At 46.0% G+C, this 12,071-nt stretch overlaps 1 protein-coding gene across 26 annotated transcripts in view; it reads right to left on the minus strand.

The window, feature by feature from the left end:
- PHF21A (PHD finger protein 21A) overlaps window positions 1-12,071 on the minus strand; it is a 187,715-nt gene that overhangs the window by 6,368 nt on the left and 169,276 nt on the right. For 22 of the 26 annotated variants that reach the window (XM_043481024.1, XM_043481016.1, XM_043481023.1 and 19 more), the window contains 4 exons: window positions 9,764-9,927; window positions 1,821-1,976; window positions 487-562; window positions 73-176 (listed from right to left, as the gene is read on the minus strand). In XM_043481024.1, coding sequence (XP_043336959.1) covers window positions 73-176; window positions 487-562; window positions 1,821-1,976; window positions 9,764-9,927 — 500 coding nt within the window. Of the gene's footprint in view, window positions 1-72; window positions 177-486; window positions 563-1,820; window positions 1,977-9,763; window positions 9,928-10,002; window positions 10,026-12,071 lie in introns of all 26 variants that reach the window. The other 4 variants (XM_043481027.1, XM_043481031.1, XM_043481030.1 and 1 more) reach the window with 1 other exon arrangement.

The raw sequence follows: 12,071 nt of genomic DNA on the forward strand, positions 1-12,071 counted from the left end.
CACACGTCCTCTGACGTACACGTAACGTTCTGCATCTCTGTACCCCACACTGAAGGCATGAGGCTGACTTACACTTATAGAATTGCTGAGCTGTTTCACCTTCTGCTCTAGTTGTTCTCGTTCTTGTTTTAAATCTGAACTCCATTTAAGTAATTTCTGTTTCTCTTCTTCTTTTGCTGGGAAGAAAAAAAAAGAGGAACTTAGTCCCATGTGCCATCAGGGCACAGAAGCTGCTCACCTGGACTTTCTGTTCTACATGTAAAAGGACGCTAAGAAAACTGCCAGTGGCTTGGGCCTGGCATTACATAAATAGATCTCACTTCTCTGTTTTCCTCCCCAACAAAGTACTACAACCAACTTTTTATTTCATTCAATAAAAGCTTTTCATGTGTAACTTTAAAGTTCCTTTTGAAAACAAAACAAACACTGTCAGTACTTTTAAACAAAGGCAGGCTCATTCGAAAGGCAGTACGGATAATTCTTTACCTGCTTTGTAGGCAATATAGGAATGAACAATTGCTAAAGTTCCAGGCCATGGGATTGCTTCTTCCTTCTTCAGCATCTGAAAAGATTTTCAGAAGTTGATCCTTGAGAAAGAAGAATAAGCAGCCCCCCCACTGTGTAACAAGAAGCAACAGCGCCTGTCGCCATTGGCAGACAAAACACAGGAAGGGTTTATGGCGGCGGTGTGGCAAAACCACAGCTGTAGTTTCTGGACTACGAAGTTCCCGTTTACCAGCATGAGAGAATAAAGGTCAACGGCAGGAAGAGCCAAGCCCCCTGAGCCCCGGCGGAGGCACTGGGCTGGGCGTTCCCAACCTCTCAGACCTGCTGCGTGACCCTCAGCTACGCCCTATGGCCAGAACCATCAGCACACAAGCTGCACATCTGCATGACGGCAGAACCATGGGCAGGTTCATCCTTGACCTGACACGGGCTGCCTATCTCAATTTTAGCTTATATGTCCCTCAAAGACAGCCTGATCAAGGAAATTAAATATCAACCCCAACCACTGAAGTATAATCTAGACCCCACGGAGAAAATTATCAGAGGGTCACAAGGCAGCATCAGTACGAGGACTGTCTCTGCTACATCACAGAGACAGGAAGGACGAAGACTAAAGATTTAAAGGGGGAGACCAGAAGTCTCCCAAATCAGGATTCCAAAGAATTGAGCAGGGCTCCTAAAGCTTGCTGAGTACTGGGCTTATTTACTATTTATACACTTGCCTACATTCAAAAAGGTCTCAGGACAGCCTATCATAAAAACATAAAGATATACATGAATCATTGAGGAAAAAAAAATCAGAAACTAAACAGAAAGGAGAGGGATGGAGCACAGTTTCTCTTCTTTCAAGTGCATTAAATATTAAGACAGTACTTTATATAGTCAGTGCTCTGATCCTGATGAGAACTTAGGTTAAAAGTAAAACTGTTCTTACTTGAATTAAACGATCAATTGCACATTCTCCTTTAAGGATTTTATTTCCAGACTTTCAACCATATGCTGAGTTTGGACCATTTTTAGAGAATGAGGCAGACAGTACTGTGGTCTTTAAAGGGTAACGGTAATGAAAAGATACATCATTTCAAATAGAGAGAAGCGGTTAGGGTCTCTCCACCTTACATGAGTCACTGCCTCATGAACTGAGGACATCTGAGAGGACGGAGGCTCTGCAGGTAAGGGCTGTCCTGTGAGCATGGCAGACGTGGTCTGGAGAACTACTGGCGTGGGGAGAGACCGAGCCATTCCCCCAGATGAGGGGGAGGGGGTCTTTCTCCTCCTCCACCCCTCGTCCTCTCTGACCCACCCCACAGTACCTGGTCCTGACATCTGGGACAGATCCACATGCCCTTGGGAATCGTTTTCAGAGGAGGGTCCAAGCAGTCCAGATGATACACCCGGGAACAAGTGTCGCACATCAGCAGCTGGCCGCTCTTTCTGCAGACACTGCAAAAGTCCTCATGGACGTCACCCTGACATCGTGGGGGGCACAGAGAGGGCAAAACGCAGAGGCTGGGCGTTAACACGCACGCTCTGAATGCACACAGATGTTCTGGACACTCAGCTGTGCCCCTCCACCTCATTACAAGGATGCTCAGGAAAAGCAGGAATTACCAACGGTGCAAGCCCCCCACCTGGTCCATACAGCTGGGGTTCCCCAGGTGGGGCCGGCACTCTTATGAGTTTACAGGAGACTGTAACTCTAGTCTCCCAGGCCAAAATGAGCTTCAGAGGCGACAGCTCAGCATTTATGTTTCAGTACAGTACAACTCACAAATCATAAAGTTGAAAGACCTTGAAATCCATTCATCAAAGTGTTCCACAATACGATCCCCAAAATTCCCATTACCTATCATTCTTCAGGGGAGTTTAGAAAAAATTGGAAAAGACAGACAGACATAAAATGTAGGCTTTCGTTAAACTCTTTGCTTGTTCTGGGAGAAAAACTATAGTCAGAATTCACATGGGAAAGGCTTAAGTCCGGAGCATATTAAACTCCTATGAGCGTTCTGACACGAAGAATTAAAAAGCCACACACCTGACAGTGCTCTCTTAAAACCCCAGCTCCTGGCATTGGCTGCGCAATGGCCCGTTCTATTCCGGGAGGCTGTATTCCTCCCCGTAAGATGCTTCACCAGATGGAAGAGCAGCCTCAGTGCGCTCTGCGAGTCTCCCCCTCCCCCCACCAGTGACAGTTCTGGTACTCAGGTGAGCCTGCAGGAGCCCTCACAACAAGAGGCACCATCAGGAAAAAGCAGATCTATTTAAAATTTGGAGAGAACACATTTTTAAAAAATGAGGTATTAAGGAGGTGGTTTCCAGCGAGTCAATCCCTGGCCCATTCTCTGAACAGGATTAATGCTGTTGCTAAGGACACCAGGGAAGGGAAGACTGAGGGGTCGTGCCAGAGGTTAGCTAAGAAGGCAGTGTCAGAACTTGAGGCAGACTCCTTTTCACTTCCAGGGTGCTGTTTTAGAATTCCAGGCTATTCTGCCAGAAGGTCTAATACAGAAATTTTGCCCAGGAAGCAAAGATAGACAGAGCAGTGCCCAGTTCTTCCTTTCTATGATATAACCTTTCAGCCACCACTGCAGAAAGTGAAAGTGAAAGTCGCTCAGTCCTGTCTGACTCTTTGTGATCCCATGGACTATAGACTCCGTGGAATTCTCCAGGCCAGAATATTGGACTGAGTTGTCTTTCCCTTCTCCAGGGGATCTTCAGGAATGTTATCTTCTCAGACCTACAATTTCTCTCCAAAGGAAAGGAAAGGAGCCTATCTGGCAGTATCTACATATCTAGGGTATCTGGTGGAGTAGAAAACTGGCTGCAAAAAGTTGTAAGATACATCAAAGTGTGGATGGATGCTAATCTTTTTTAGTAAAACAACGTTATCTTTGGACAATTAAAAAAAATACTTGTACACGTGTAAAAATACTGCAGGAGAATGCAGCATAACAGCTTAACTTCAAAGGCACTGAAAGACATAAAGGTTTCTTTCCTAGATGAGCTGTGACTTTCTTCTTTTGTTCTTAAGACCAGGCTGAGGGGAGTGCTCCTCTAGACAGCTCATCTTTCTTAAACCACAGCCACATGCTTTAAGTCTGCGACTTTAAGGAGTTTATAGAAATTTTATGGTTTCCAAAACTCTTTTACATGACCCACAGGTAAAATTATCAGTGATGAAGTAAATGAGACAAACTGGACATCTTATCCCAAATACCTATCTTATTTGTTGGGTAGAGTTCTTGTTCACTTCCCTTTGCTACTGAGTAAGGAGACCATCAGGAAGTGGAAGGTGGAGAGTACATAAAATAAAGGTTAAATAATTTCTTTCAAGTTCCTAAAGGAAAGAAAACTCTTATCTTATTTACATATCCTGTAGTAGCAGTTCATAATCTTTTCAGTGTGAGGACCTCTTAGTAATTTTAAGAATTACTAAGCGCTTTTGTCTACCTCAAAGTGCTCTTGTTTACTTCAAAGTGCTTTTCTTTATGTGAGTTCTACCTATTGCTATTTATTGTACTAAAACTTTTAAAGCTTTTTTACTTTGAAATAATAACAGAATCACAGGAAGTTACAAAAATCATGTACTGAAAAATGTTAAAACCCAGGCACACACAGGCACACCTTTGGTTAGCCCTCACAGTGATGATGTCATCACTGATCATGTCGTATGTGGAAAACATCACTGTCCTACACTTGAGAGAATAAGAATGAGATGGCAAGGAACATTTTAGTGCTATCATGAAAATATTTCTGATTTTATATTTTGATTGATACTATATTTGAAAATACATATTCTGACTTCCCTGAAAGAGTCTCAGGGACACGCAGACCACACATTGAGAACCGCTGCCCACTGAAATGGAATATAAGATGCCAGGATATGTATTTCATCCACATAGAATTGATTCTCTGTTTAAAGAGGCACAGAAGTCCCACAGAGGTGCCGCCCCAGGTCCAAAAACTTATTAGGCTTTGGTGACTGACCAAATTACTACCGTAAACCAAACAGCAAGCTGAATGATGGCTGACCCAGGAGTCTCTGCTAGGAGCTGAGGGGTGTATGTTTTTTGGAAACACTCTGGCTATATCAATCACAACTTCATCATTTGCTAAAAGAATGTTCAACCGTGTCAACATATCTTTTCTTCTCATGAAAATGATGACAGTGGCAACAGGTATATCCTGAAGATTAGTGACCGGCTGGGTCTTATATCACTAGCTCCTTCTGGATGATTACTGATCCCCAGGAAAGGCTTGCCTTTTGACTGTGATTGTTTAATTAATGTTGCTGGGGTTTACGCTACCTGGAGGCAAACACAGATAGAGCCCTGTGCGCTGATTTTAATCACTGCCACTGTTGGGACACTGAAAAAGTAGAAGTCAATTATCTTAAAGAAAATCCATTCCACTAGGGTTTTTATTTATTTGGTTTTTTGGGGTCTTAGCTGGGACATGTAGGATCTAATTCCCTGACCAGGGATCAAACCCAGGCCCCCTGCAATGGGGAGCATGGAGCCTTAGCCACTGCACCACGAGGGAAGTCCCATCCATTCCACTGGTGTAACCTAGAAGGTTCTCAACATATTTAGTGTTTTTAGGAAAGCTTTATTTCATCTTTAGATTCCTGAAAAGAACAAAGTCTGCATTTTAAGATGAAACTTGGCAAAAGCTTTTCAGTTTGTGATCTGATCTGAATGGATCCTTTGGGTTCAATCAAATAAAATCATAAACCCTCTAAGTCAAAAGTCATAAAAATAGCATCTTTAGCAGTGATAACTCAATTGCAGATCCACAATCACCTGTTCACCACCATTTGTGCATCAGCTTGTGAAGGATCCCTACCAAGAAACTGTGAGCTGGCAATACCTTGGCAATGCTTCAACAGAGGAAAATGGAGACAGTCTTTGGGGCCAACAAACAAGGTTTCTGACAGTGACCTGGTACTCGTTAACAGGACAGGCAGTGCCAACCACTAACGCCAAAAGCCAGCGCTGAGTCTTGAGAGCAATTCTAGGCCTGCAGCCTTGGCTATGTCCCAGGAAGGAGACCTGCCCGAGAAGACGGCTCTTCCACGACCCTGGTCCTCCAAGACAACATCCCTTTGCTGCTTCTGCAACTGTAACTTGTGCTCTGCACATGGTATTCTTTTGCTCTTCGGAGAGGAGCAGACCACTAACAGAGGAGGACATGGCAACCCACTCCAGTGTTCTTGCCTGGAGAATTCCATGGACAGAGGAGTCTGGTAGGCTACAGTCCATAAGGTCGTAAAGAGTCAGACACGACTGAAATGACTTAGCATGCATGCATGAAGATCATTAATAAGTACAAAAAGAACCTTCAAGCTGAAAGGACATTTTACCTGAAGATGCAGCTTCAGGTAAAGACAAGCTCTGTAATCCACAAAAGAAATGGGACATGTACAAGATTAACTCCTTGGTCTCTCTTCTCAAACCTGCTCTTGTCATTCCAATAAATGGCAGCTTCATCCTTTCAGTTGTTTAGGCTAAAATCTTTGGCTATTCTCTTTTTTGTCACATTCCCTTATCTAATTCTGCTCATTCTTCAAAACAGACGCAGACCCTATCAGTTTTCTCCACCTCTGCTTCTGCCACTCTACTGCGCCAAGCCATCGTCAGCTCCTGCCAGGACGCCTGCAGCAGCCTCCTACCTGGTCTCTCTGTGCTTCCACCCTGTCCTCCTCAGTCTCCTGTAAAACCCAAGTCAATTCTGCAAATGCCTTAAAAATAATAAATGCAAGCAAGCACCATCAAAGGATGCTAAAACCACTGATTAAGACTGCTCGTCAAGGCTATGGTTTTTCCAGTGGTCATGTATGGATGTGAGAGTTGGCCTATAAAGAAAGCTGAGCACTGAAGAATTGATGCTTTTGAACTGTGGTGTTGGAGAAGACTCTTGAGAGTCCCTTAGACTACAAGGAGATCCAACCAGTCCATCCTAAAGGAGATCAGTCCTGGGTGTTCACTGGAAGGACTCATGTTGAAGCTAAAAATCTCCAATACTTTGGCCACCTCACACAAAGAGCTGACTCATTTGAAAAGACCCTGATGCTGGGAAAGACTGAGGGCAGGAGGAGAAGGGGACAACAGAGGATGAGATGGTTAGATGGCATCACCGACTCAAAGGACATCAGTTTGGGTAAACTCCGGGAGTTGGTGATGGACAGGGAGGCCTGGCATGCTGCGGTTCATGGGGTCGCAAAGAGTCAGACACGACTGAGCGACTGAACTTAACTGAAGACTGGTATTTTTACAGACTCAAAGCTATCTGCACCTAAGGAAATAGGCACCTTTACAAGTAGAAACATTTGGTGGAGTCTACCTTAGAGATTAAAGCTAACATCAACAATGAGACGGATGGACAACACATGCCTCTTGAGATGCACCGAGAAGGGCTCATCATCATGTATTTATGCTCCCACAAAAATGTACACCCTGAATCTATTCTTGAGGAAACAATCAGATCATCCTAATGGAGGGACACTCTATACAGCACGTAGCTTATCTTTCAAAAAATGGTGACGTCATGAAAGATAAAGACAGGCTGAAAAACGGTTCCAGAGTAAGGAGACTAAAGACAAAGCACCATAAAAATTAATGTCAAAAGTGATCTTGGATTGGATCCTAGAAAAGAAAAAACAAAGTGCCACGAAGGCATATGCTGAGACAACTGGAAAAACCTGAAGATAGGCTGTATATCATAATAATAATGTTTTATCATATTAAAGTTCCTCAATTTGATAAACTTATTGTGGCTATGTCAGAGAATATCTTTGTTTTTAGGAGATATACACTGAAGTATTTTGGGTAAAGCTTCAAGATGTTTGCAACTTCTTAACTAGAACAGCAAAACAAGTGTGTGTGGAGGGGTGGGGAATAGCAAACGTGGCAAAATTGTACTAGTTGGTGAATCTAGGTGAAGGGTATACATTTGTTCTCTGTGTTGTTACTGAAGCTTTTCAGTAGGTTTGAAATTTTTTCAAAATAAAAAGTGAAAAGTAATGCTACCCTTCTACTTAAAACCCTCCAGCATATCCCATCTCATTCAGAGTTAAAGCTACAAGGCCCTGCAAGACGGGCCCGGGGCCTCCGAAGCCTCTCCTCCCACAGGTTCTCTCGTGTGCTCACCAAGTGCCTCTCGATGCCACACGCACGTCCTCCTGTGAGCAGGGCTTCTGCACTGCTGTCCCCTCTGCATGGAATGCCTCCCCACGCATGTTCCCACCTACTCCATTCCCATCTCTCTCACCACTGTCCATAAAAAGGACCTCCTGCCGTATGATTTTGTGCCCCTTTTCTTCACTGCACGTTTCTTCACCTGACATTTAAATGTTCATTTGCTTAGCCCCTGCCTCTGGCTATGCAATGTGAGTTCCCTGAGGGCAGGGATTGGTTGTGTTCCCTGTTCTGTCCCCAGCCTCAAGAGCAGCACCTGCTCAGCAGAGCAGGGCGCGGTCACCACTCTGTAAGTGCTCACCTAAGGACAGGGGTGTGTGTGTGTGTGTGTGTGTGTGTGTGTGTGTGTGTGTGTGTGTGTGTGTGTGTGTGTGTGTGTGTGTGTGTGTGTGTAGTGTGTGTGTGTGTGTGTGTGTGTGTGTGTGTGCGGTTCACACTCTGTAAGTGCTCACCAAGCAGGGTTGTGGTGTGTGTGGTGTGTGTGTGTGTGTGGTGTGCGTGCGCGCGGCGCGCGGTCACCACTCTGTAAGTGCTCACCTAAGGACAGGTGTGTGTGTGTGTGTGTGTGTGTGTGTGTGTGGTCACCACTCTGTAAGTGCTCACCTAAGGACGGGTGTGTGTGTGTGTGTGTGTGTGCGGTCACCACTCTGTAAGTGCTCACCTAAGGACAGGGGTGTGTGTGTGTGTGTGTGTGTGTGTGTGTGCGGTCACCACTCTGTAAGTGCTCACCTAAGGACAGGTGTGTGTGTGTGTGTGTGTGTGTGTGCAGGGGTGATGGTGTGTGTGTGTGCACGGTCAACCACTCCTGTAAGTGCTACACTAGGAACCCCGGCGGTCGTGTCTGCTGTGTGTGTGTGTGTGTGTGTTCACCACTCTGTAAGTGCTCACCTAAGGACAGGTGTGTGTGTGTGTGTGTGTGTGTGCGCGCGGTCACCACTCTGTAAGTGCTCACCTAAGGACAGGGGTGTGTGTGTGTGCGGTCACCACTCTGTAAGTGCTCACCTAAGGACGGGTGTGTGTGTGTGTGTGTGTGTGTGTGTGTGTGCGCGGTCACCACTCTGTAAGTGCTCCCCCCTAAAGGAAGGAGGTGTGTGTGTGTGTGTGGTCTGTGTGTGTGTGTGTGTTGTGTGTGTGCGCAGTACCACTCTGTAAGTGCTCACCTAAGGACAGGGGTGTGTGTGTGTGTGTGTGTGTGTGTGTGTGTGTGTGTGTGTGCGGTCACCACTCTGTAAGTGCTCACCTAAGGACAGGGGTGTGTGTGTGTGTGTGTGTGTGTGTGTGCGGTCACCACTCTGTAAGTGCTCACCTAAGGACAGGGGTGTGTGTGTGTGTGTGTGTGTGTGTGTGTGTGTGCGCGCGCGCGCGGTCACCACTCTGTAAGTGCTCACCTAAGGACAGGGGTGTGTGTGTGTGTGTGTGTGTGTGTGTGTGTGTGTGTGTGCGCGCGTGGTCACCACTCTGTAAGTGCTCACCTAAGGACAGGTGTGTGTGTGTGTGTGTGTGTGTGTGTGCGCGTGTGTGTGTGTGTATGTGTAGGGGTGGGGGGGACACAGTTTAGACACCTGCAGCCTTCTTAAGCATTGATGCTTTCTCAGAAACCTGTTTCTGATCAATTCTGCCGAATAAAGTTGCTCGAAGGAAAAGTTTTCCATGTCTTGAATTCTACTTGAAGCAAGAAACAAGGACTGCTGGGGGAAATGTGCACCTTTGTCCATTATCCCCACTCCCCAAAACTGATGACAAGACGCCTGCACACCTCTCAGTTATATCAGCTGACTTCCCCACCCCATCCCCCTGCCTGAGAACTCCTTCACTGCAGATAAAATGCAGACTGAAAACCCTGACCGAGCCTCCTGAGGTGGTGTTTAACATGATTCTCAAGGTCATGGCAGGAGCGGGGGCTCCAGCAGAAAGCTGCCTAAGAGGCACACGGTGTCCTGGAGGGATTACTGCCATTCCAGGGTCAGTCAAGGAGACGCAGCTGGTAAGGAGACAACACATGACAACGGCTTCCCCGATCTAAGGCCTGAGAAGGAGCCTGAGCGCTCCCCGTTACTTACGTCTGTGGAGGTGGGGCTGGGCAGGGACACAGGCTGGACAGACGCGGGGAAAGCGAATGTGGCCTCTGTCTTTTCATTCTCAGGGGAGTCGGGATGACTGGATGGGGGGGATGTTGGGGTAAGGGCTCCAAACCCCAGCACTGCATTGTATTTTGGAGGACGACCTATATACCGAGAGAAGGGAACAAAAGGGGAAAAAGGGGGGAGGGAAAGAAAGGGGGAAAAATGATCTTACATACCTTTGGCCAGTGTTCCTCATTGGCTAGCATGGAAAAGGAAGTGAGGTAGCAGACAGAAAGTTAATACAACAAGTCCCAAAGAGAGGAAGAGAAGCAAAGATTTAAATGTCATTAGAAACAAATGCATGAGTCTCGAAGGGAGGATAAGAGAGCCTCAGAGAATGGCAGGAGATTCTGGGTCATATGTTAAAGGTCTTCATCTTGGGCAGATTATAGAGACATTCCTCAACTATTACAATCTGAGAGTTCTAATTGGAAAACAAGATATCAAAGCTCAATGGGAGCCAAGACCAGGATAAGTATTTATTTTCCTGTATCTTTTGTACGTTGTTCCCTAAGATTTTTCTGCAATCGCTATTCATATAATAATATTAATGATTCTCAGTTCCCAGAGATATTCTCGAGGACTTCTGATTGTCCTTTTCTCTCCTATACACATTTTGGTCGCTTCAGTTTGTGAGGGTGGAGAAAGGCAAAGGGAAGAGGCAAAACTCAAGTAAACTACTCTGCCCCTTGCTGGCAGAGCTAGTAAGAGAGATGTTCTGGAAGCAGTTGAAACCTAAGAGCTAAAAAGATTCTGTGGGCCTAACAACGACTTTAAGTATGCCTGGACTCAGATACCCTCCCCAGTTGATCAAGGAGCGCTCCCTGCTTCCATCACAAACATGCCAGTGAACTACCTGTCTTAGTGTCTCAGGTAAGGCCCTGTCATCAGTAACACTGATAACTGAGACAGCTGGTCTGATAACCAAGGAGCATGTTGTATCAAACTTCACGGCTACAGAGAATCTACAAATGAGTCCTAATGGGTGTCGGAAGTCCAGGCCAACCCCTCTTGCCTTATAATATATCAAGTCAGGGTCTTTGTCTTCCAGGGGCCAAGGTCATAGCTTCTAAGATGTCAAGTGATCAAAAGTGTACACCCAGCATACCACAGGTGAAAAAAAAGAAACCCAAAAAACAGAAAGGTACACAATTGCCTACGAGCACTGGTGAACGGTATATGGGATCATGACTTTGCCAACAGTTATTTATATTAGAATTATGCACAAGAGTCATGATTCTGTCAGATATTACACAAACATTACCTATCTGTGCTAAACCAGCACTGTCTGCAGTACAAAGACAGATCATACTGGTTTGTCTTTTCTAAGGTATTTAGTGCTGCTGGAAGGGAAAGTGGAAGATGAATGCTCTTTGTTTACACACAGAAGGCACGTCCTAGGCATTGTGAATGCAGGCTTTCATCCTCTGACCTTGGCAAGAGATGCCAAGGTCTTTCTGGCTCATTTAACCCCTATCCTCTTAGCAGATACTGCCCACTGGCAGGCCAATTAACTGTAGCTTCTGGCTGGGGGCTCCTTTCTGAGAATTACGTCAGAGGTCACTAAAAATTGCCCAAAACAAAATAAAACTACAGAAAATAACCCATGACACTGTGGCCTAGGGATCAATATGAAGCAAGCCCAGTGACTCCAGGACATCCATCTAAGTGTGTTTTGGCTTCCAGAAGGAAGGACTGATGAAACACTGGAGTGGGTCACTAAGGCGGGTATGCTCTCTCTCTAAGCAGAAGAGGTGGGAACGGTATAGTTGGAGCCCTGCCTAAGGCAGACAAAGGGTCGGGGTGACCGCCTGAGCTTCCAGCAGCCCTGAGGCAGCGTGTGCACGCACACAAATCAGTATGCTACTCCACTCACTCTGCAACCTTTCTGGCCTAGAACTGTAATTCAGGGCCACATTATCATGTGGAGAAAGGGACCGTGGACTGTATCACTGACATCAAAGAACAATTCAGAGCCCTGGCTATGAGCTCAAGCTCTGAGCCAGTAAGGCCTACTCAGGCCTCTGTGGTCAGAGTGCAGGCTGCCCTGAAGGCGAGGCGGCACGCCTGCCCTGGGGGACCACAACTGGGGGATGCAGCTCTTCAGCAAGTTCTGCTCTGGGGAGCCTGTTCTGACAGTGATCTTTTCTTCCTTGGTTGGAGATGCCCTCTTCTCTCACACATTCTAAATTCTCAGTGTGGCGACCCTTCTCCTTCCTAGAAAGCCTGCAGCTCACAGACGTTT

Source organism: Cervus canadensis, chromosome 11, assembly GCF_019320065.1.
Source record: "Cervus canadensis isolate Bull #8, Minnesota chromosome 11, ASM1932006v1, whole genome shotgun sequence".
Classification (NCBI taxonomy): Eukaryota; Metazoa; Chordata; class Mammalia; order Artiodactyla; family Cervidae; genus Cervus; species Cervus canadensis.